At 38.8% G+C, this 26,977-nt stretch overlaps 2 protein-coding genes across 6 annotated transcripts in view; both read left to right on the top strand.

Moving 5' to 3' along the window:
- LOC137642671 (micronuclear linker histone polyprotein-like) overlaps positions 1-12,259 on the top strand; it is a 91,216-nt gene extending 78,957 nt beyond the window's left edge. For 4 of the 5 annotated variants that reach the window (XM_068375443.1, XM_068375444.1, XM_068375441.1 and 1 more), the window contains exons 7-8: positions 4,681-4,826; positions 12,135-12,259. In XM_068375443.1, the coding sequence (XP_068231544.1) occupies positions 4,681-4,685 (5 nt within the window). In that variant the 3' untranslated portion in view covers positions 4,686-4,826; positions 12,135-12,259. The remainder of the gene's footprint in view (positions 1-4,680; positions 4,827-12,134) is intronic. The other variant, XM_068375442.1, reaches the window with a different exon arrangement.
- Positions 12,260-22,371: 10,112 nt separating this feature from the next.
- Positions 22,372-26,977, top strand: part of mTTF (mitochondrial transcription termination factor) — a 121,460-nt gene continuing 116,854 nt past the window's right edge. Inside the window, exon 1 of the mRNA XM_068375449.1 lies at positions 22,372-22,671. Within this exon, the coding sequence (XP_068231550.1) occupies positions 22,487-22,671 (185 nt within the window). The 5' untranslated portion in view covers positions 22,372-22,486. The remainder of the gene's footprint in view (positions 22,672-26,977) is intronic.

Consider the following 26,977-nt stretch of genomic DNA (forward strand, 5'->3'; position numbering starts at 1 on the left):
CTGCTGAGTCATCAGCAACCATTGCCTGGCCCTCCCTTGTTCTAGCTTGGATGGAGAGGGGGCTTGGGTACTGATCATATGTATACAGTATATGGTCAGTCTCTAGGGCATTGTCCTGCTTGCTAGGGCAATATCACTGTCCATTGCCTCTGCCATTCATGAGTGGCCTTTAAAACCTTTAAAACAACATGATATATAAATGTAACAATAAGTAGCAGTACTCCTTTTCAGAAAGTATGCAAAAAGTTTAAACAATTGTGGGATCACATTTTGAATACCCCAGGCATGTTTTTACAAAACAATGGTAATTAAGGAATTCTTGTCATCAAAGAAATCTCAAATATTTCATATGAACAACAATAAAATTAGCTTCTCCACTGTGCATGGAACATTTCAAGTTAATAACAACAATGAAGAATCTTTACCTACAAATTTTAAAACGTAGAAAATTTAATATGCACTGAATATTTTTCATCAAGTATTTTGTAAATGATTATTGTTAGTAATTTTGCTCCCATAAAGATATTTTATTTGAATTATTGAGTAAGTTGTTCAAATAGCAAAGTCAGTATATATTACAATACTGTGAATTTATAATTACATACATACTTATACCAAGGCACTTCCCCCAATTTTGGGGGGTAGCTGACATCAACAAATGAAACGAAAACAAAAAAGGGGACCTCTACTCTCTACGTTCCTCCCAGCCTAACAAGGGACTCAACCGAGTTCAGCTGGTACTGCTAGGGTGCCACAGCCCACCCTCCCCCGTTATCCACCACAGATAAAGCTTCATAATGCTGAATCCCCTACTGCTGCTACCTCCGCGGTCATCTAAGGCATCGGAGGAAGCAGCAGGGCCTACCGGAACTGCGTCACAATCGCTCGCCATTCATTCCTATTTCTAGCACGCTCTCTTGCCTCTCTCACATCTATCCTCCTATCACCCAGAGCTTCCTTCACTCCATCCATCCATCCACCCAAACCTTGGCCTTCCTCTTGTACTTCTCCCATCAACTCTTGCATTCATCACCTTCTTTAGCAGACAGCCATTTTCCATTCTCTCAACATGGCCAAACCACTTCAACACATTCATATCCACTCTAGCTGCTAACTCATTTCTTACACCCGTTCTCACTCTCACCACTTCGTTCCTAACCCTATCTACTCGAGATACACCAGCCATACTCCTTAGACACTTCATCTCAAACACATTCAATTTCTGTCTCTCCATCACTTTCATTCCCCACAACTCCGATCCATACATCACAGTTGGTACAATCACTTTCTCATATAGAACTCTCTTTACATTCATGCCCAACCCTCTATTTTTTGCTACTCCCTTAACTGCCTCCAACACCTTGCAACCTTCATTCACTCTCTGACGTACATCTGCTTCCATTCCACCATTTGCTGCAACAACAGACCCCAAGTACTTAAACTGATCCACCTCCTCAAGTAACTCCATTCAACATGACATTCAACCTTGCACCTCCTTCCCTTCTCGTACATCTCATAACCTTACTCTTACCCACATTAACTCTCAACTTCCTTCTCTCACACACACTTCCAAATTCTGTCACTAATCGGCCAAGCTTCTCTTCTGTGTCTGCAACCAGTACAGTATCATCCACAAACAACAACTGATTTACCTCCCATTCATGGTCATTCTCGTCTACCAGTTTTAATCCTCGTCCAAGCACTCGAGCATTCACCTCTCTCACCACTCCATCAACATACAAGTTAAACAACCACAGCGACATCACACATCCCTGTCTCAGCCCCACTCTCACCGGAAACCAATCACTCACTTCATTTCCTATCCTAACACATGCTTTACTACCTTTGTAGAAACTTTTCACTGCTTGCAACAACCTTCCACCAACTCCATATAACCTCATCACATTCCACATTGCTTCCCTATCAACTCTATCATACGCTTTCTCCAGATCCATAAACGCAACATACACCTCCTTACCTTTTGCTAAATATTTCTCGCATATCTGCCTTACTGTAAAAATCTGATTCATACAACCCCTACCTCTTCTAAAATCACCCTGTACTTCTAAGATTGCATTCTCTGTTCTATCCTTAATCCTATTAATCAGTACTCTACCATACACTTTTCCAACTTACCTTAACAAAGTAATACCTCTTGAATTACAACACTCATGCACATCCCCCTTACCCTTATATAGTGGTACAATACATGTACAAACCCAATCTACTGGTACCATTGACAACACAAAACACATATTAAACAATCTCACCAACCATTCAAGTACAGTCACACTCCCTTCCTTCAACATCTAAGCTCTCACACCATCCATACCAGACGCTTTTCCCACTCTCGTTTCATCTAGTGCTCTCCTCACTTCATCTATTGTAATCTCTCTCTCATTCTCATCTCCCATCACTGGCACCTCAACACCTGCAACAGCAATTATATCTGCCTCCCTATTATCCTCAACATTCAGTAAACTTTCAAAATATTCCGCCCACCTTTTCCTTGCCTCCTCTCCTTTTAACAACCTTCCATTTCCATCTTTCACTGTCTCTTCAATTCTTGAGCCAGCCTTCCTTACTCTTTTCACTTCTTTCCAAAACTTCTTCTTATTCTCTTCATATGAACGACCCAATCCCTGACCCCACCTCTGGTCAGCTGCCCTCTTTGCCTCACGTACCTTGCGCTTTACTTCCACATTTTTCTCTTTATATTTTTCATACTTCTCTATACTATTACTCTGCAGCCATTCTTCAAAAGCCCTCTTTTTCTCTTCCACTTTTACCTTCACTCCTTCATTCCACCATTCACTGCCCTTCCTCATGCTGCCTCCAACAACCTTCTTGCCACACAAATCACTTGCAATCCCATAATAGAAAGGATTTATAATTCCCAATGATAGGCCAAGAGAAGACCAAAGTAATCCTAATATCCACAGATCCATATGTTTGACAAGAAGTTTCGTAGAAAGTTCTATCCAAATCGCAGATTTTTCCCATCGAGACATGATGGATTATCTATTTAATACTTATTTTGAGGACCTCATGCACAGAAAATTCAAACTTAAAACTGATCATGATAATTCTATTTTGTATAGGGAAAGAGTGTTTTTGGTATTTGGGGTTGCATGAAAATCATATGATGATACTAAAGTTTTTATAAGAATTTTAGGAATCTTGTGTGAAGTAAGGACCCTTTTATAAGCCAGTTAGTTAAGGGACATGTAGGAGTGTCCTTGAAACTCAGATATTTGCTCTAATTGTCTTTCTCTTTCTCTTGGCTGACCAATTAGTTTTAGAAGTGGAAATACCACCCCACCCCCTCCTAAGATTTAAGGCTATTGGCAGCTCTTTATAGATCATAGATAACAGACAAAGTAGTTGATACTCTGCCTAAGGGATCTGACTTATTAAGGATGGAGAATATGTCAGGTTGTAGATGTCCCTTGAGAGGAATATGAGTAACAGATCCCCTTCGAGTTCTGTCTAACAAGGCAGTATTTTAAGCTTTAATGCTATAATTATTGAGCTGCAATTACAGATAATTTGTTAACAAGAACCAAAGTTGCTCTGAATGTGCTTCAAAATTAACCAAGCCACTTTCAATTTTGGGTACGTTATTCTAGAGTTGCCTAAGCTTTTATGACTGATGTTGCTATGATAGCAAGAAATGCAACTATTGTTTTAGTACCAAGAGCTTGGTTGTTTCTTTAGAGAGGCCAGAAAGGTATCTTGACAACACATATGAAAATTGATCTGACCAAACATAGAGCTCATAGGTCTCTTTAGACTTCCTTTTATCATTAAAACCTGTAGATGAATTCTGAACTTCTTGGGTCATATGGCAAGGAGATTTATGGTGTCATCCATTTTGTTCAAATCCTTTGTAGTAAATTTGCTGTCCAACCTCAGTACCATTTTGAATCTAGCTAGATTATGGAATGTGTTTTCATAAAATTTTCTTTCTTTATACAAAGAATTGGCCTTTCAACTCTAGAATTAGGTGTAAAGTGCATTTATTAATTAAACAAAACAATTACCGGTAATCATCATAGATTCCCTTTATGGGTGGGGGTGGGGGCAGCTCTTGTGGAAAATCCACAGACCCCAAAACAGAGTTAATGTGAATAAAAGGAAGTTGTATGTCATTTTCAACGGTTCACACTTTAATATAATTAAGAAATTTCCTCCTACTTGAGGAGATTTTGTCAGTTTCCCTTCAATGTATAGAATTTATGGTCTTAGAAAAGTTTCTTTGTATATGATAAAACATTTGTTTTTCAACAAATCTGAACTGGTCATATTTTGTTATCCTTCCTGATGGTCCTGCAAAATAGCAAATACAGTACATCTGTTCTGTTAGGATTAGCCAAAATTAAGATTTTTTATTTTCAGTTTAAAATCGTGTTTGTGACATTGAAATTTGTAGCTGAAGAGAAATTTGCATATTTTAAAATTCAGAATAGTCATACTATCAAGAAAAATGCCTATAAACTTAAAATAATGTTTCAATAATTTTATATTGATTTATCTTTATAGAAATTCTCTTAACATTCAAGATAGCCTTTAAAAATGGTAGCTATACAAAGACATCATGAAGTGTAAATGATTTATATTTGATTTCTGTAGAACTTATCTTATTGCAGTATTGATTAAATGCATTTCTTTTTTTTTCAGAATAAGATTTGGTAATAAATGTTGTTGGAGTTGGACCAGAGTTCGATTCTTGAGTTGTTTATATTTAACAACTCCATGATAAAAGACAGTTTTGCTTAAACAAAAAGCAACGGTATTTTTTTAAAGGAAGGACAGCAGCAAAATTGGTAAGTTAAATTTGCCATACTGAGTATCATCAGTGATATCATTAGGTTTTTCCGTTAACTTACTGTATATCTTTGTCACTAAGCCCTCATTTGTGCTCTTTATCTTTGACTCTTCTAAAAAATATAGTTAAAAACAAGGTGACCCGAGGTAGCAGCAGAGCCTATCAGAACTGAGTCAGTCGTTTACCATATATTTCTATTCCTGTCACACACTTTTGCCTCACGTCTATCCTCCTGTCACCCAGGGCTTTCTTCCGCCATCCATCCACCTAAACCTTGGCCTTCCTCTTGCTCTCCTCCCATCAATTCTTGCATTGATCACGTTCTTCAGCTGAGGATCATTTTCCATCCTCTGCATAACATCACCTCAAACACATTCATATCCACTCTAGCTGTTAATTCATTCCTCATACACTTTCTTACTCTTACTAAATTGTTCCTAACCCTATCCAATCAAGATACACGAGCCATACTCTGACACTTCATCTCAAACACATTCAATTTCTGTCTCTCCGTCACTTTCATTTCCCACTCACCTTTTCATACAGAGCTTTCTTTACATTCATCCCTAACCATCTGTTGTTTACAACTCCCTTCACTGCCCCCTCCACTTTGTCTTATATTCACTCTGACGTACATCTGCTTCCACCCCCACCTTTTGTAGCAACAACAGAACCCAAGTTCCATCGTAGCTGGAATCTAGGCATAAACTTTTGTGCGAGGTGTCAATGACCCTCCACTAGTTGGGGGTTGGCTAGACCGACCAGCTCGCTCACACACTCGCCCAGTGAGATCCCTCACTTTGGTTTTGGCTAGGTAAAGGCTTGCTGTCTCTCTCTCTTCCGTTAACTCCTTATTTACTGGCTGTAAACTTATTGAAATAGTAACTCCATACAACATGACATTCAATCTAGCACCAAACTCCTTTCTTGTGCACCTTACTCATACCCATTTTAACTTGCTACTTTCTTCTCTCACGCACCCTTCCAAACTATGACAGTAATCGACATAGCTTCTCCGAGTCTGCAATCAAAACAGTATTATCTGCAAACAACAACTGATTCACCTTCCCCTCATGATTATGCTCATCTATCAGTTTCAATCCGCAACCTAGCACTCGAGCATTCACCTCCCTTACAGCTCCATCAACAAACAAATTGAACAACCATGGTGACATCACTCATCTGTGTCACAGCCCTACTCTCACAGGAAACCACTCACTCACTTCATTACTTATCCTAGCACACGCTTTACTGCCTATGTATAAACTTTTCACTGCTTCTAACAACCTTCCACTAATTCTATATAACCTCATCTCATTGCACATGACATCCCTATCAACTCTATCATATGCTTTCTCCAGATCCATAAATGCAAAATATACCCCCTACCTTTTACTAAATATTTCTCACACATCTGCCTAACAATAAAAATCTAATCTATACATCCCCTACCTCTTCTAAAGCCACCCTACACTTCTAAAATGACATCCTCTCTTTTATCTTTAATCCTATTAATTAACACTACCATACACTTTTCCAACCACTCTCGATAAACTACAGTAATACCCCTAAAATTACAACACTCATGCACATCTCCCTTACCTTATGGTCAGACTAGGGCATTGTCCTGCTTGCTTGGGTGATGTCACTATCCCTTGCCTCTGCCATTCATGATCATCCTTTAAACCTTTATTTGTCATTAAATTTTAATGGTGTAGCAGAACAATACATGCACACACCCAGTCCACTGACACCATTGACAACATAAAATCATTATTAAACAATCTCGCCAACCATTCCAGCACAGTCACACCCCATCCTTTAACATCGCAGCTCTCACACCATCCATACCAGCTGTGTTTCCTGCTATCATTTCATCTAGTGCTGTCTTCACTTCCTCTCTTGTAATCTCCTTCTTTTATTCTTATCTCCCATTACTGTCACCTCAACATTCAGAAACCTTCTTAAATATTTGGGCCACTTTTTCTTGCCTTATCTCCTTCCAACAACCTTATATTTTTGCTCCTTGATCCATCCTTCCTTACTCTCTTCCTTTCTTTCCAAAACTACTTATTCTCTTCGTACGAACTACCCAATTACTGACCCACCTTCAGTCACCCGCCCTCTTTACCTCTGCTATCTTCCGGTTTACTCCCACAATTAGTAGTTGTGAATTAAACTGGCTTGGTTTACCTGCAGCCCATTGCTTTTGTACCTTCTTATCATATCAGGGTTGATGAGTAGGTGGTGACCCTTGCTCAGATTTTGATGTTTTGTGGTTAATCCTAGGACATAATGTTGAAAGATATGTCTTCATCTATAGAGAGAAAAGTGATATTGAGCTATTGAAGATTGTTGCCAAGCTCTGCTATTAGTACAGGGTTTGATTTTGACAAAATGACAATTTGTAAGGCATATTTTGTCTGAGTTACAAAAACGTACTGGTGGTGTTTGGAGAAGGTATGTACAGTATCTAAAAATTTTCCTGATATTTTGGAAACTGCATATCTCTAACATACCTGTAAGAAATTTGGCAAAGCTTTTGAAGTATTACTTTATCAAACAAGATCACTTGAGACATGGTTAAAAGTTAACATGTAATGAACTAAGAGATCATAGTTCATTTGCAATATGTAGGACAGTATGCTTGGAAAGAACTCTCAGTATGTAAATAATGAGCAACATCTCAATATACAGTAGGGTTTCGAATTATGCGAGAATTTGGTAGATCAGTGGCCCCGCATAAATGGAAAATTGCATATTTAAACACATAACAGGAATAATTTCATGAGGGCCATGGCAAACAGCAACTTTCCTATTCAAATGTGTTTACTACTCATTTGCAATACTTTCTATGTGCTATACTATTTTTTCTAATATTGAATTGTTCTTATAAGTAAATAAAACATTTGAAATGTTCTAAAGTTTGAATAACTTGAAAAAGGTTAAAATTACAAACAGGAGGGGTGTAAATATGGTATATTTCTCCTTATAACACAACTTAAAACTAGGACAAACTTTAATAAGTTTAAGTCATATTTGTCATATAAGACAACTGGTGAATAGCAAAACCATCACTGTATAGACTAGCTTTTGTTGTATCATTGAAAATCCAAAATTAACGAAATAAAGGTGATTTTATATCATGCGTTTCTTAAACACGCCTAAAAGCAAACCATCAAAAACGAAAACCGTTGTTTTCTTTACATTCATCTCTGATCATATTGAAGGAACGAACGCATTTAAAACATCTTTGGTTAGGTTAGTTTTTGTAGCAACAGCTATGTTTCCAAGTAATGATTGTATGATGATTTTGTTATTACTAATGTTGTTTTACAGTTCTTAATTTTTCTTAGAACTTCGAAATAAATTAAATAAATGCAATTTATTTACAGTAATGCCTCACAACACAAAATTAATTGGTTCCTTAAGGGGAGCATCTGCCATTGAACCCAAAACCATTATTTATCTGTGGAAGAATCTAGTTTTTCTGTATGTTATACCTACTAGTACAAAGATAAATCTGTGCAAGTTTCATTGAATTCGGACTATTATTTTTTTTTTTAAATGAATAAAAAATCTAATAAACAAAAAAAATTTAATTCAATTTTTATAAAAAATTACTGAATAGAATTAACTTACAATTTTCACGAATTTTGTTTATTACAATATAAATAAAATGCCCATAGGAATTTTCTATATTTTCGGTATTTTTTTACATAAATATTAGCATATTTATATAATTTAAAAGTTTGAAAAAATATAAAAAAATAGAAAATGTACTTTTGAAAAAATCCTCCATACAGAATATTGTAAATTTATTCCTCTTTACAACGATGTAATTGGATTTGAAATTTGATGAGGGAATACTATGTTACTATATCTTCCTCGAGGACAGGAGGATTAGCAGGGATATTGTCCAGCACCAGCAGGCATTTCATAGGGAGGCGGTTCTCTTCCAAATACTTTTTCACACTTGGGTCTAAACAAATATTTACCCACTCAGTGAACAATTGTCTTGTTACCCAGGCTTTTCCATTAGCCCTCCACAACACGTGAAGATTTTCCTTAGTGACTTTGTGGGTCTTTATGGCTCGAGGAGTATCGGAGTGATACACCAGCAGGGGTTTCACCGGAACCTTTGTAGTTAGTGGGGACAGGCCTTGGACCGCCCGAAAATTGAGTAAAAAATGTCCGAAATTGGCTCTATTTCAAGGGAATGATCACAGAATGAAATAATATTAAATCCACTAGTTTTGTAAATGCTTGTCCCAACAAACTACATACTAGGACAGGGTCGCGATTGCCAGAAAATAGAGTAAAGATCATCACCTATCTAGTTTTTCATGGGAAGTTTAACAGAATGAAATAATGAATTCACTAAATTTGTAAATGCTTGTCTCAACAATCTACATACTAGGACCACTCGGCGCATGAATGTCAGAAAGTGCGAGGAAAATGAACAACAACTAACCCAAACCTCTCCCCTAACCTGACCTACAAGCCGTGTCCTTACCTTCCTAATGACCTAACGGGGGGGCTAACGGCCCCCTGTAACCCCCCAAACACTGTCACTATCATACAAACCTCACAAACCCAACCTAACCGAACCTAGTAGTTCCCAGGTCACAACCCCTAGCTGGGGGCAAGCCCCCAGACCCCCTTCGTAAGTCTCTCTCCTACACAAAAAAAGCTATGGGCAGCCCTGTAAATTATATCTTAACCACAACCACATTGTAATAATAAAAAAGTTACTCAGGATTACCTTAATATTTGTAGTCGCTGAAGTTTAAATCCTCGTGGTCTTGCGCCTTCACAGGGACCCCTAAAATCACCTAAGAGCCCTTCTTGAAATAAAAAAATGAAAAAATTACGGGGTAACTCGAGTAAAGTCCCGTAGGTCTAAAAACATTATTATCTTCAAAGCATCAAGCTGATCTATATGAGTAATTAACTCAACACCATCGCTCAAAGATAAACTATACAGAACACGTCTGCCCATTACGGCGTTTAGCGTTGGTAAGGGTCGACCTCGTGTAGGTCAATCTCGGGTTGAGGGGGGAAATTAAAAATTTTGAAATGACGCGGCCAACGAAAGTAGGCCTACAAGCGCACGGAAACGAAGGGTTAGTTCGGGTGGTTTGTTTGACACTGGCTTTATCTACCGAAACATCTTAACTAGATGTTGGCTAACCTAACCTTTGGTTCTATATATAACAAATTAGTATTCGGCATAATTTCAGGACGTGTTCCAACGAACTAACAATCTTAACAAGGGGTTAAAAAATGAAGATTGTTGGGATTAGCGAAAACATAAGTCTGAACATCAATAACTGTTCAAGCTTGCGCCACCAGCTGATAGGCGAACAGAGCGCCGCCCAACGGGTGTTATTATAGTCAGGCAGGAAGCAATGCTTGGGGGAAATTTTACGATCAAGTAACTTGACCGTGGCTTCAGCAGACGACGCATTGTAGCGACCTTTCCCCAACCTAACAATTCATGATAATTATCATAGCAGTATCAAATGTCACTATAAATGACGTGTCCCAACTAATTACAAACTTAATAGAGGGGTAAAAATGTATATGGATGGGACAGTATTAAATTGTAAAAACGAACGATTCTTAGCCTGGGACGACACAGGCTCTATCTATCGGGAAAGTTTGGGAACTAAGCAGGAGCTACCCATGACTTGTATTCGGACCATGCTGAACTTTGAAAATATTGCCGTGGTAAAGGTCAATTACAATATTTGAAATGATAAAATAACTTCATATTATGGTATATTGGATCATAGTAAAGAACATCTTCCCCATAAGGAAAAACGATTAGGCTAGTAATAAGAAAGATATCGCCCTGTCCCTAAAAACTACATTCACCCCGATTATCGCTTCGGTGATAGTGTCTCCAGCCATTTCTTTGTCCTTTATCCAGACAGGCAGCAGTCTCTCCATCCCATCGTGGATGAGGCTCCTCTTGCTGGAGAAAACAGTCATGCCTTTGGAAGGTGTTGCTGCTTTGATAGCTTCTTACTGCTTCAGGATCATTCCTATCGTAGACGGATTTAGGCCATATTCCTCGTGATCACACTTAACGGCATTTCAGCCTCGTATTTCTTGATTATTTCCATCTTCATCTCCATAGAAAGCATCATCCTCTTCTTTCCCCGGACATCAGCGAGTTTCTTGGGACCCGTGGCTAATGATGTAGCGTAATATCACACACGATACAGTACAATTGTTATGAAAGCGAAATCACAAACACTAAGTAAATGCGTACGATACCGCTGCCAAAATGAAAATACATAGGAACGACCAATGTGTAGATGTCATGATGGGATACAATGAAGTAGACACTGACCAGTAAGAGAGCAGGATCTTATGGTGGTAACTAGCATCTGAGTAGGAAGATAATCAATGGGACTGAGGGAGGATGGTACCGAGTTTACGGGCTGGGGCCGTGCAAATTTTAAAATCAGACTCTGACACTGTTGGGCTCTCGCACCATACCTCCATTTGTTGTCCGAAACATTTTCTGTGATGCGAGTCGTTAAATTCTTAGTATCTCGTTTCGCAGAGTGAAAATTTTGTAAGCAGATTCTTTCATGTCGAGAGGTTTGATTGTAATTTGTACTTTTCCTAACTATAGAAACCTGAGCAATTAAAAGTGAGGGATCTCACTGGGTGAGTAGGGTGTTTGGTCTACTCCCGCTACCCCCACTAACTAATAGAAGGTCATTGACACCACACACAAAAGTTTATGCCTAAATTCCAGCTCTGCTGAAAACATATAGTAAAGAACTCAGGTTTTGTATAGTTAGGAAAAATACAAATTACTTTCAGATTTGTCTTATTTATTACCCCTTTTTCCACAATTTCCTGGGTTTTCCTACTGGTCTTCCCCTTCCACGTTAGTAATTATTGTTCCGACTGAATGTCCCTCGTCCTGTCTCTTCATATATCCAAACCATCTCAATCTTGAGTTTTCAGTCTTTTTTTTTTTTTTTTCTCACCAGCTTGTACCCACCACATCTCTCTACCTATTCCTCATTTATAATATGATCTTGACACATGCAATACCTACCCATTTATTATTTTAATTTTCCTTATCATTTCCCTTACTAAGTCTCATGATGATTTTAAATATAGTTGTTAGTTCATTGGCAGTTTGAAATTTATTTGGATAAAAGTTGATATTTTTTAATTTTTATTACTATGGAAATGTTGTAATAAACTTTTTCCTTTTCCTATAATGCCTTTGATGAGATTACAAAAATCTTACAGTCTTCACTTTTTTTATTTAAAGCAGGTCTTTGTTGTGTAGATTGCGTCTTGCATTAGGTGGAGATCCCAGCACCGAAGGAAAGTACGTTCAATCAGGTTGAAGAAATGTGCCTGTGTAATTTTGTAATAAAAGTATTGTTCACTCAATTACTTTTATTTCTGAAATCTTTTTGGTATGCAAGTATTATAGTTTAATTTTAGGGAAATATATCTTAAGATTAAATGCTTCATTATTGAAATTGACTGAGGGAAATGCTATGATGATTATCAGTAAGAAGATTTTGAGTTCAACTTATTTGATTCTCAAACTTTATGAAACTACTTGAAATCCAATTATGATTTTCATCAAGGAATAACTTTTCTTATAAACCAGAATTACTTTATCACCAAGTGGTGATTTTTTAAGCATCACCCAATGATTTTCTATAGCTAAAGAAGAGAGATGAACTGATTTTAATGAAAATTTCAATTTGAAATGGTAGGATGGGCCATGATCTCATGATGTTCATCAAATAAACTGATTTCTCACTCTTATTGTTTATGGAAAAGATAAAATTTGATGTCTGATTTTGGTTGCCATAATCGAAATAATTAGGCATTGTTTTAAAGAGAGTGAGAAAGAGACTATTGCAAGTGTAAGTTATTTAATTACAGTCTTGGATGAAGTAATGGTTGGTTACCAAGTCCCAATGGATTCTTTTGGTCTAGACCTTAGAAATCCTATTTTTTTATAAATCGTGATTTACCAAATTACCTTACTGTCAGCTCCAAGATGATTGTGCATGTGGAGGATAGTTTTGGAAAAGCTATCCACTTGTAAGTTATAAGAAATTTCCATGCATCAAGAGTCTGTGTACATAAATTAGGACAGATCTCTCCAAGGGATAGTGGTAGTAAACATACAGATTATCCAACAAAGTCAACCATGATCATAATCACCCACTAGTGTACGATAGAATACTACAGCCCATAACAGCCATGGCCATGCCTAATAATATCAATATGTAATGTCCCAGACAAGTAAAACCATTATTTTAGTGCCTAAACTTCACGGTGTATGCCAGGCCCAACCTTGACCATGATCACCAACACTTAATTCAGCTATGACCACAACCTCCATTACTATAACATCAAAGGCTACAACAATACCTTCACACTGTTCAGGCTTACACCAGGACTGACTACATGGATATAACAGTAGGCCTTTTATCAGTATTCTTCTTGCAGACAGAACATTAAATCCACTCCATGCAGATTTGTATGACAAAATTGTTGATGGCATAGGCCTAAGCTACCTGTTCTCAAAGAGGTGTTGTCTGGCTTGGATGCCTATGCCTTTCACACAGACATGCATTGTCTATTTGAAAAAGATCTCTAACAGCTCATCAAATATGAAGGTGAAGGTTCGGGGTTAGGAAGGGGAATTATTAATGTTATGAAAAAACAAACACAGCTTCCCTTCTTGTATTTACTTTTGGCTCCAAAAATAGCTTTACAAAACCAGGTGCAAAAATAAAAATTGCTGACCGTCTATTACACTTCAGATTCAAGGTATCTCTTGCCACTGCCTGAGAATCCACATTCGGAGCTTTATGTAGTAGAAGCTTGTGGTTAACTTTCGCTGTAAACAGGTTTACTTGGAGATCCGGAACCAACTCATGGATCTCTTGGAAAGAGCTCTGATTAAAAATTCATTCAATGTCCAGAGCTGTCTGTCTGGACAGGCATCCTCTACTACATTGAGAAATCCCGGCAGATGGAATGGGAAAAAGAAGAAATTCCTCTCCTGAAGGAACCTAATGGGAAGGGTGACTGCATCGAGATTTCTTGAGCAGATGCATCCTTTTCTGAGGCGTGGTTGTCTTGCAAAATCTTAATGAACTCCTTCTTGGACCGAGGCTTTTCAACATCAGGAAATATGGACACAAGTTCCAAGGCCTTTATGTGAAATGCTGTGAATTGAGGAAACAATTTCCCTAACATAGGTTTCCTCTAAATGAACTTCCCAACTCGACTTAAATGCGTCTGTATGAAGAAACATAGAAATCGAGGGGGGACCAATGGATCAACAGGGAAAGGGCCTTTGTTGTAGTCCACTACTTGAGAAATGTTTTGCAGTAACTGGGCCCTAATATATCAACAAACTTTCCAAGCTGCTCATCTCTTATACTCAATTGAGGTTTTCAACCTGATGTTTAACACTAGGTTGACTATTGAGGCAAACTGAAGAAGGCCCAAGACATTTTCCAGTTACTGTCTGGAGAAGTGGCTTGAAAGAAAGAATCTTACCTTGCTTGAAATTCTTTACTGAGTTGATTTTGGTTAGCTTAGAGTGGTTTCTGACATATTCAAGTGAAGACCTAGTCGCCAAAATATTCTCTTGAAACTAGTCTTGATTTTGTGAAATTGACCAGGAAACCTTAATCCTGAAGAACTTGCAAGACTTGATTTTTGTAACCGAGAAATAATTCTTTAATTTTTTCCCCAAATCAGCCAGTCGTTTAAATAGGTAGTGACCTGAATTCCCTGCATCTACAAGAGTCTGATCACTGACTTTGCTAGTGTTGTGAACATTCTTGGGGGTACAATGAGGCCGAAAGGCATTAGTTTGAGCCTGTATAAATCCCTGCTGAGCCAAAAGCCTAGATAAGGTTGGAAGTGTAGAGCAATAGGAACATGTCGATAAGTACCTTTTAGATCTATAGTACAGTACTGGTTTAAGCCCCTGTGTAGTAATTGGTAGATATACGTGAGGGTTGTCATTTTGAATGTGTGACATTTTCTTCGGTACATTGAATACTGTACCTTGAAAATCTAAGCACCTGCATTTTTCTATGACTTTTTTTACATTTTAATTCCAGAGGAATGTAGTTCCAGCCATGTTGTGGAGTTGGTTTTGAAATATAGTACACGGCCAACCCACATCTAGAGACTGCTCTAACCTCACCAAGAAAAAGTCCATTCTTGAAAAAGATGGCGACCACTGTTGTATGTGAATTAGATTTATCTATTTTGTGTCATAAAGACCTGTGAGAAAGGTTTATATTAGGACCGAGTATTCTGCTTCTCATAAGTCCTGCTATCAATGTGGATGTCATGAGATTCAGGTAATAAAAGTTTGTGGCAGGCATAACAACTTTTATTTGTGTTCGATCTACCGGAATCCAGACATGGATGATTCTATCTTCGATTGTCTTCTTATCATTATGGCTAAGATACAAGAAGATGATAGAAAGGCTTCTGTTGTCTTTGTTGGTGATTTTAATGCTCACCCTAGGGAGTGGTTAAGTTCTATCTCTCCTACTGATTGCCATGGCTTAAGAGCTTTAGACTTTGCCTCTGAATCAGGCTGTGAGCAAATCTTAAATGAAGCTACTCACAGGTCTGGTAATTGCTTGGACCTCGTATACACTGACTCCCCTGGCGTTATAACTAGTAAGGTTGGTTCTCCAGTCGGGACATCTGATCATGCCTTGATTTCATTAGTAGTGAAGACTGAGCAGCCTGTCCCTGCTATATCATACTCTTGTAAAATTCGTATGAGACTTTACATTCTCTAGAATCTATAGATAAGTTACGATATTCATTCTCTCTAAGAGAGAAGAGGCTAAACCCTTCCTCCCTCCCCGAGTGTCGCCGCCGTTATAGGTGGCAACCACTGTCTCTCTTCATCGTCGTCGAGTAGAACAAAGTTCTTACTGCCTCCGTCAAGGCAGTCGACGAGGGCAAACCCTGCCCTACCCAAGAGGAATGCAAACCATTCTCTCTAGCACTGCCTACCTGCGAGGAGAAGTGGAAGAATGTCCACCTAACCTTCTCCATCTCTAAGTTGGATCCAGAGATAGCAGGCCAACAGTTCAATGAGAACCTTCCGGAGTTGCCAGACCATCTAATGAGGAAGGAACAGGAGTCGAAGGAGAAACTTGCAGCCTCCCTCTCTCATCAGAACTGTCTGGAAGTGAGTGCAGGTAAACATAATGCCCCAGAAATGTTCATCTTCCTGGCTAAGTCTCACATGGGCACCCTTGTGAAAGACTTATATTCTTTCCTCAGAGCGAGGAGAGCCTGCAGAGAGTTCGTTTTCGCCTCAGCAACCATCAGACACGAACCAAGAAAGCTGATTACCTCGAGCATCTGGGGTAAAGACCTTTTCCCACAGGAACTGGTCCAAGTGATCATTGCCTTAGCAGCCACAGAGAACAGGAACCTTCTCCAAAAGTGGGGCATGAACTCAAAGAGGAAATCTTTCTTGGACGTAGGTCCCCAGCCCAAGAATAAAAAGGCAACGAGACCACGTAGACCTCCACAATTCCCCACCGTGACTATGACCATGATACCTCAGACCAACTTCCAGATGGTCCCTCAACAACTGGTAGCCCAGTCACCAGTTTTCAACCCTAACTTTGAGAGGCAGTCGACTTCCTTTCGCCCCAGTCAGAAAGGAAAAGGCCCTAAGAGAAGTTCACCCGGAGGTAACTTCTCTAGGGGCCGAGGAGGACGTAGTCGCGGAAACAAATCCGCAGGACCCCCCAAGCAATGAGGGGTTCCAGGTAGGGGGCAGACTGCATCACTTTCGGGATCGCTGGACCTTCGATCCCTGGGCCCACAGCCTAATCACGAATGGACTAGGGTGGAAATGGAGCAGAACTCCACCCCGTTTTCCAAAATTCTTCCAACACTCTCCACCCCCTCGTTGGAAGAATATACCTCAGAACTCTTGAACAAGAAGGTAATAAGGAAAGCGAAGTCCATCAAGTTCCAGGGAAGGCTGTTTTGTGTTCCCAAGAAAGACTCAGACAAACTCAGAGTCATTCTAGACTTGTCTCCACTCAACAAGTTCATCGAGAACAAGTTCCGGATGCTTAATTTGCAACACATAAGGACCCTTCTGCCAAAAGGGGCGTACGCGGTCTTATTAGATCTAGCAGATGCTTACTGACATCTTCCAATGAGTCGCCCTTTCCCCGCCTACCTAGGATTCAAACTACAGAAGAAGTTTATCTTCAGAACTTTGCCCTTCGGACTGAACACAGCCCCAAGGATATTCACGAAGCTAGTAGACACAATCGTCCAACAGCTACGCTCCGAAGGAGTTCAAGTGGTAGCATTTCTAGACGATTGGCTGGTATGGGCAGCATCCAAGACTACTTGTCTGCAAGCAGCCAACAAGGTGATCCAGTTCTTGGAACACCTGGGCTTCAAGATCAATCACAAGAAGTCTCTTCTCTCTCCAGCTCAACAGTTCCAGTGGCTAGGAATCCAATGGGACTTAAAGTCACACCACCTCTCCATTCCATCCAAGAAGAGGAGAGAAATAGCGGGATCAGTCAGGAGACTAATCCGTCACAAGAGGATTTCAAGACGCCAACAGGAAAGAGTATTGGGCTCTCTCCAGTTCGCAGCTGTGACAGATCCGATGCTAAAAGCACGTCTGAAAGATGCGCCAGGAGTCTGGAGGAAATACGCATCAAATGCTCAAAGAGATTAACTAAGGTTGACCCTGACCTTGTTGCGCACGCAGTTAACGCCGTGGTCAACAGCCAAGAGCCTAGCACGGACAATTCCCCTGCAACTTCCACAACCATTAGTAGTGATACACACGGATGCTTCCTTATAAGGATGGGGAGGCCATTCTCAAGACAAAAAAGTGCAAGGGAATTGGTCGCACCAGTTCAAAACCTTTCATATCAACATTTTGGAAGCTATGGCAGTTTTCCTGATGTTGAAGAAAGTATCCCCTCGCAGATCAATCCAAATCAGATTGGTCCTGGACAACGAGGTGATAGTAAAGTGTCTAAATCGACAAGGCTCGAGATCACCCCACATCAACCATGTGATGTTAGCCATCTTCTACTTGGCAAGGAGGAAGGGATGGCACCTATCAGCAGTTCACCTACAAGGGTTCCGCAATGTGACGGCGGACGCTCTATCCAGGCGAAAGCCCATAGAGACAGAATGGTCCCTAGACGCAGACTCATTCTCCTTAATCTCGGAAAAAGTCCTGGAACTGCAGATCGACCTCTTCGCAATGAGCGACAAGAAACTACCTCGTTACGTAGCCCCTTACATGGACACTCAAGCAGAAGCGATGGACGCCATGTCCCTCGACTGGAACAGGTGGAGTCGCATTTACCTGTTTCCACCAACCAATTTCTTGCTAAGAGTCCTCGACAAGCTAAGATCCTTCAGAGGGACAGCAGCAGTAGTGGACCCCAAGTGGCCCAAAAGCAATTGGTTCCCTCTAGTCCTAGAGCTGAAACTGAAGCTGTTTCCTCTGCCGAATCCAGTACTATCTCAACTGGTCCAGAAGTTGACTGTCTACGCTTCATCCTCGAGAACCAACAACCTACATCTCATGATTTTCTCGCCCTAGCTGTGAACAAAAAGTTTGGAATCTCGAAGGATAAAGTTGACTTCATCGAGGAGTAAAAGTCAAGTTCGACTAGGAGACAATATGAATCGTCATGGAAGAAATGGGTGTCCTTTGTGAAAACAAGGAAAATGACAGAGATATCGATAGATTTCTGTCTTGTATTCTTCATACACCTACACGAACAAGGCCTGGCCTCTACTACAATTACCTCGTGTAAATCGGCCCTGGCTAGACCACTTCTGTATGCTTTTGAGGTGGACCTCTCTAGTGAAATTTTTAATAAGATCCCAAAGCCCATAACGTGGTCTTTGGACAAAGTCTTGCACTATACTTCGAACCTAAACGATGAGGATTGTACTCGAAAGGATTTAACACAGAAAGTCATTTTTCTGTTTGCAATAGCCTCAAGGACTAGAGTTAGTGAAATAGTGGCCTTATCCAGAAACGAAGGCCATATTCAGTTCCTAGACTCAGGAGAACTGAACCTTTTTCCTGATCCTGCCTTTCTTGCCAAGAACGAGCTACCCACAAAGAGGTGGGGTCCTTGGAGAATCTGCCCACTGAAGGAAGATGCCTCTCTGTGCCCAGTAGAGTGTCTTAAGGTCTATCTTCTAAGAACTTCAGACTTCAAGGGAGGACAGCTCTTCAGAGGCAAAACCTCAGGATCAAACCTGTCTTTAAGACAACTGAGAGCGAAGCTCACCTACTTTATTCGCAGAGCGGATCCTGACAGTAAACCCGCAGGTCACGATCCGAGGAAAGATGCTTCTTCGTTGAACTTCTTTCAACGTATGGACTTTGAAAGACTCCGCTCATACACGGGGTGGAGATCATCCAGGGTCTTCTACAAACATTACGCGAAGCAAGTACATGAAATAAAACACTTTGTGGTGGCGGCGTGTAGTGTCATTAAACCTGTCGTCTAGTGCTGCGATGAACAGTGGACTGTTTTGGAACTTTAAAGTGCATCGGGTGCATGGGAATCCCTACCCTCTAGTGCAGATCACAGCGATGATCAACATACTGTTCTATATAGGTGCATATCTGACCAGTACACCAGTGCCGAGTGAACGTTTGCGTCACAGTGTTTATGGATTTCCGAACATCTGAACAAGTCGGATAGATTTGGTTTCACATCCCCATTGAGTGGCATTATTCCGATAATGTATTAATATATTTTTTCTACACTAGAAAATATGGACTTTGATGTGTTGTAATGCTGGATCAAATTCATACTTTGTGTAACTACATTTGATAAATTAATTGCAAAATAAAATACATAAAACGTATTTGCATCTTATTACTGCTTCCTCAGTTATAGGCTAATGAAATATACTAGAGTTTTATTTAATCCCTGTATAGGGCTTATAGCTTGAAATCACAATAACAATTTCTGAAGGAACGAATCTTACATATTCATGGTAAGTAAAAAAGGTAAGCTCCAAAGTTTTCCCTTTTGTTCCAATGGAAATACAAACCTTGAATCCTTATTGTCGATGTCGATATTTTCTCTGCTGGGGGCAGAAAGCACTAAACCAGCTCCAGGCTTAGTGGAAATGACAGATCTCTGGAATTTCATATACAGGTCTAGTAGACCAGATAAGGAAATCTATTCAAGGTGGAAGGCACATACACAAACCCGCAGCTAATAGTAATTTCAAGATAATTCTCTAGTATGCTTCCATCATGACGACATGGCCTGAGCCCAAAAAACGGATTTTGAGCTTAGTGAAAAATCTAATTTTGGGCGAGTGCCATGTCGTCCGGATAGACCCACCCTTTTGCTGACCCGTCCCAAAATTACTTTATCTGCAGTCATTTCTGCTTAATGACAAGAAAAGGAATGGTGTCGCGGTAGTAGTAGGGAAGGAGGTCCACTGGGCACCTAGAATGGCACCCCCTTCTTTTGCCACTCCTTACATCAAAGGGTTAAATCTATTCGGGGTGAAGATTCCTGTGTCGTATCTAGAATACGTCCCCTGATATTATGCGATATCCTTTATTGGATACTCGCGCCACGAGTTAGAATCCTGGAGACCTTTGGTTTAATTCTCTGGGAGTATTACTGTAGCAAATATCCCTTGTAAGGCTACCTTAAGGAACCCTTCCATCAGGACGACATGGTACTCTCACCCAAAAATAGATTTTTCACATGGCTCAAAATCCATTTTTTCATAACATCAGAAAATGATCAGATCAATCAGATGACAAACGACTAGTTAAGCAGGTAGTGGAAGATCAAATAAGAGAACCTGGGGGAATTTTGGAGAAAAAGTATCATAGAAATATGCAATAAATGTGATATTAAAATTGATGAAGTAAGAAAGTATTAAAAGCAAGAATTAAATAATGAAATAAAAAGCAAGGGAGCAAGTGAAATTAAAAGAAAAATAGAAAAGAAAGTAGAGATGACCAAACTCAGGTTTGTGTATAGTAATGGCAGAAGAGACTACACAGGAGAACTTGTCACCATTGAGGTACTAATAGTTATGAAAACAAGGTTGAATATGCTAGAATTAAAAGAAAATTATATAAACAGGAATGATAGGGATAGACTTTGTTTTTTTTAAGGAGGCAGAGGGTACCACAGAGCTTAGGTTTAAGTGTAATGAGTTAAGAAAATTTAGAAATGATAACAGAAATAGGAAAATTAGAATAACCAACTAAAGAGGTTGCCTGATCTATTAGAAAGATCTTTGAAGTTAGAAGTAAAAGTATGCAACCTGTGCTGTCTATGTACAAGGTAACTAATGATAATGAATTTTCTGCAGATTGAACTGCATGTAGTATGCTGCTTTTAGTAGTTTGCCCACAATCCCATGGTTGTTGAGAGAGCAACGAGGAAATCGTAACTGGTAAAAAATATGGATTTGAAATTAATAAAGAAAAGAGTAACATGAAAGAAAGACCAGATTGCATAGAGGGAATCAAAGTAGTAAAACGTTCAACATACTTAGGAATAAAGCTAGGCAATAATAGGAACTTATTTAAAACTCAGAAAAGGGTAATGATAGAAAAAGCACAAAAATTAGCTAATTTAACATATTCAGTTATAGAGAAAAGTTGCAATATAGTAATAATAGGGAAAACACCCTGGAAAAAGTATTGCTTTGCCGTCTATTTTGTATGGAACAAGCATTTTAAATCTAACAGAAACTGAAATAGAGAAAGTACAAAGGATACAGAATGGGGTATAGGAAGATTTTAGTTGCCAGTAAAAGCACAGCTAATACTACTCTAAGAGGGCCGGGGAGATGGTGCATCTTATATGAAAGCAAGGGTGATGGATGGGAAGCTGCAGTACTTAAATCATACCCTGCATGGAAATTCTGAAAACAGTTATCCTGGATATTCAAGAAAAAGAAGGAAGATGTTGGAAACAACCGGCAAAATACTTAAAAGAGTTAAGTATAGACATAAGACAGATAAGAAGAATGAACAAGGCAGAAATAAAATCGGAAACCAGAAAGTGGGACACTGAAAAGTGGAAATAAGAAATAGAAAGTAAAGTGAGCTTAGAAATATATAGAACGTGGTAGAAAGAAATTAAAGATGTATTTTATGACAACACATTTGCCTCAGTGATATTTTTAGAGCAAGGACTAATACGCTAAAAATAAACATTGTAAATAGACATAATGGCGGGATGTGAGCTGTAATTTTTGTGAAAATGAGGAGGAAGATTTGATACATTTCTTGTTGTTTTGCCAGGAATATAGAAAAGAAAGGAATCAAATAATTGAGCTTCAACAACCATACGAGGAAGACCTAAAGAGAATAGTAGGATTATTTTTATTTAGTCAAACAAATATAGAAAAGAAAAAAGAAGTATTAAAACTGATGTGGAGGTAAAGACAAAACAGTATAAGAAGATAAGCTTTGGAGGCGCCGTTGCAAAGTCTATGCCTCACCCCTGAACCTAAGGAACCTGGAACCTGGACGTGAGCTTCCTAAACCTAGGGCCTAGGCAATCATTTACATCTAAAAAGTGTTATTCAAACATGCTTCTTAATTTGAGAAATCTGGGAAAATGTTTTAAAGTGTTTAATTATAACCTGACTAGAACGAATCATGATTGCCTGGATTTGAGACCATTGTTTAGACCATCGAAATATGCTGCCTTCCGTTTACTTGACAGGAGACAGCTCACTGAATTGTCAACGGGAAAGGACACTCCTCTTTATTCGTAAGTATTATAGACAGGTGTTTTGTCTTAATAAGTTTGTTTTGCTCTTAAGAATAACGTACGTGTAACCAATATAACGAGTTGAACATTTATTTAATATCCTATTCTGAGCTACGCTATGCTGCTGGGGTCCGGGACCGATGACTACCCTGGCTACTGGAATATTCATGCCAGCCACTAAGGCCTCGACTATATGCGGCCTAGACACAGGCCAGGAAGCAACATGGCTAATAAAAAGGGTTAGGGTTCAATTATAGAATGGTGCACTATTAGTTAGGGCATTGAAAGCCACACAATTGAATAAATATTTGTAAATACACTATTTTGAATACGATTTACTACTGGCAAAAGCCTCTATTAATAAAGGGTAAGTTTGTATTGTATTACAGGGTGTGATTTCGAACAGAAAATATATGTTTTCCTATAGTAAATAATGTGATTTTACCGAATTTGACCTTCATTTCAACCGCAAACAAACAGATCAACCAATTCAGCTATCATTAAATTGCCGAATTGGTTGCTGGTATTACGGATGAAATGAAGGTGAAAACCAGTTAAATCACATTATTTGCTACAGGAAAACATATATTTTCTGTTAAAATATTTAAATATAAGCACTTGTTCAACGGTGTCACTTCCCTTACGAAAGTACTGCGAACGATAACATTAGCAACGTTACCAATGATACATAGTGTTACCAACGTTGACGTATGGTACACAGAGTTACCAACGGCACGATGGCATTACTAACGATAGCAATGCAAGATATTTCCATACGTATTTTAAATAATTATTCCATATAAGTTTTACTCAATATATAAAAAGTACAAAAAGGACACAGAACCTAACAAACCCACCTAACCTAACCTAGTAGTATGACAGGTCACAAACCTCGGGTATTTACTGAGAACAGTAAAATTCTCCATGTTACGAATGATACACAGAGTTACCAGCGATACGGTGACATTACTAGCGATAGTAATGATAGATATTTCCATACATATTTTAATTAATTTTTCCATATAAGTTTTACTGTACACTATATAAAAAGAACAAAAAGGGCGCAGAACCTAACAAACCCACCTAACCTAACCTAACCCAGGAGTTTCCCGGTCACAAAACACAAATAATGACTATTGAGGAATGACTTACCTTTATGAAAAAGACGTCGAAACTTGCGGGTCACGTGAGGGTGATACTGACGGCTTAACTCCTATGACTAGGATGAGGATGGGTGTGGGGCCAATGTTTATGTAAAAAGTGGTTTGCAAATAATATCTCCCATGGGGGTAGACGACTTTTTCCCAAAAATGTACATTTATAAGAAGTAACGATATAACCACAACGACATTTCTTTTTGGTTTAAGGTATGTTGGTTTCGGTATTACAGTAAAACACGTGAATTACTTTCCTGTAAGTTAGGAGGGAGGAGCACTGTAAGAGTTGAGGAATTACGCCGAGTGCTTTCAGGAAATTATCAACATTGGTTGAAGAATCATAAAAATCATTATGGAATTTAGCAAATGCTTTTAGGTACGGAATACTGCAGCCGTTACAAGTTTCTATAACTTCCTCCATCGCATAATACGAAAAATAAATCTCACTTGAAATGATGGACACCTTACGAGGACAAAGGTTTCAAGGGAAAAGGATTTGGAGGAAGGGGTATGAACAGACCACTCAAAGAGATAAAGGAAGGGCGGTAGGGAAATATCAGCTGACAACCCCCTTGTGTAAACTTTGAATACGTATCGGTTCGTGATTGGTTAAGGGAAAAACAACGGAGTCTAGAGGGTAAACATTAATGAACTAAATAGGGAAACTAGTCCAGAGAAAGTATTTATGTGAAACCGGGGAGTGAAAAGGAAATAACAAAAGCAATAAAAACAATATAGGAAGATAAAATGGAATGTATGATAAATAATATTGAATGGGAATATAAAATGAGATGATTTTACCATGAATGAACTGGATAGGGAAACTAGTCCAGAGCAAGTATTTATGTGAAACCGGGGAGTGAAAAGGAAATAACAAAAGAAATAAAAACAATATAGGAAGATAAAATGGAATGTATGATAAATAATATTGAATGGGAATATAAAATGAGATGATTTTAAAAGGTATACGATAATAAAACGAGTAATTGGAGAGGGAAAAGCTTCTGCGCAGGGGGAGGGATTTTTGCTCAGGTTGAAAACTGGTATGCACGAACCTACGTACGAACGGGTGCTAATGTTAGCATGGAATGCTAACATTTGATCTACATCAGATGTTGACAGCACTAGTTACTGTATTTTTTCATGAAATAATCTTTGCAACGGCGCCTCCAAAGTTTATCCAGATATACTGTTTTGTATTTTTCTCCGATTATAATACATTCAAGAAGGTAATGCATAGAGAAGAAAAGGCTTGTTTTACGTTTATGTATCGTTTCCCCAATATGTTTTCCCCACCCAAAACACCGAGTTCCCACTGGGGGTCCCCCATTATCGTAGGATATAGATGTACAGTATATATATTTCTGAAACTATTCATTTGCGACGGGAACGAGTGTCATTGTCGAAGAGAGCGTAATTTTTTCTATAAGAAAAAGTAGTCGTTTTCCTAGGTTACATTGCCCTGTAATACACTACAATAAAACCGAATAAAGTTACAGACAGGACCGACTAAGAGAAGGTTGACCAGACAGGAGATTAACGATGATTCACCAATCTGGGTTGTCAACTCCACTAAGCCTCACTCACTTTGACCTGACTCGGGTACTGTTATTTCCTTAAACCCATAACATTTTACTGCAGTTAATGATCGATTTTAAGGAAAATACCGTGTAACTACTAGGATTTTGGCTGTTCAAACACTAAATCCAAAACAAAAGATAGTGGAGTGAAATATTTTTTATTTCTAAGGTCGATGAGATAATTGGCAAGTACTGTAGAAGAATGCATGTCGTGCAGACACAGTAAACCATAATATTGCTGTCATCTGTTCAGATCACCTTACTGCCGACAATTATGCAAAGAACATGAAGTCAAGCCTTTTAATTGTGAACCAAATACGATCAAGAGAACATTGAAAAACTAGGCTCTGCCATCCCCTCACCTCCAAAATGTTATATTTCTTAATTAGAGTAATCCTCTTATTTGTATTTTTAAATAAATTGGTTCACACACCATACACACACACACACACACACACACACACACACACACACTACATATATATATATATATATATATATATATATATATATATATATATATATATATATATACATATATATATATATATATATACATATATATATATACATATATATATATATATACATATATATATATATATATACATATATATATATATATATATACATATATATATATATATATATATATATATATATATATATATATATATATATACAGTGGAACCTCTACATCCGAACGTATCTACATCCGAATTTTCCAACATCCGAAGTAAAATTCGAATAAATTTTTGACTCTACACCCGAATTTTATTTCGACACACGAAGTAAGCAATTTTCGTCGTACCGGTTGTATCCGAATTTTTCGACACGCGAAGTACAATTCGAACACGTTCCGACTCTACACCCGAATGTTTTTTTCGACACCCGAAGTAAACAATACTCGTACGCGTAGTCGGTGCTCATAGCGCCTGAAGTGTTTTTTATTTCCGCCGATAGAAGGTAGCACATCGACCTCGGAGGGACGCTCAATTAGCGCGGCTTGGGTCAGTCCTCTGTTCTCGTCGGCTTCTTGCGGTTGTGCTCTGTGCGTTCTGATATTAACTGTGTTTTAATCGTGATTTTTTACGTGCATCCATTAACGATAATTTACGTAAAGTATGGGTCTTAAGAGGCTTAGTTTTGCCAGTGGTAGTGGTAGTGGTGAGAAAAGGAAGGAAGTGCTTTCTATAGAAATTAAGCAGGAAATTATTGAAAAACATGAGTGTGGCATCCGCGTGAGTGAACTTGCTAAACAGTATGGCCGTAATATGTCGACGATCTTGACAATCCTTAAACAGAAGGAAGCTATTAAAGCAGTGAAACCTTCTAAGGGGATCACTATAATTTCCAAATGCCGTACCCCTATCATAGAAGAGATGGAACGACTTCTACTAGTGTGGATTAAGGATAGAGAGATCGTTGGCGACACCATCACCGAAACCGTTATCTGCGAGAAGGCGCACGCCATCTTTACGGACTTGAAGGAGGAGAGCTCTGGGGGTGATGCTGGGGAGAGTTCAACCGAGCCTTCCTCAGATGATTTCAAGGCATCTCGTGGCTGGT

The sequence above is a fragment of the Palaemon carinicauda genome, chromosome 6 (genome assembly GCF_036898095.1).
Source record: "Palaemon carinicauda isolate YSFRI2023 chromosome 6, ASM3689809v2, whole genome shotgun sequence".
Classification (NCBI taxonomy): Eukaryota; Metazoa; Arthropoda; class Malacostraca; order Decapoda; family Palaemonidae; genus Palaemon; species Palaemon carinicauda.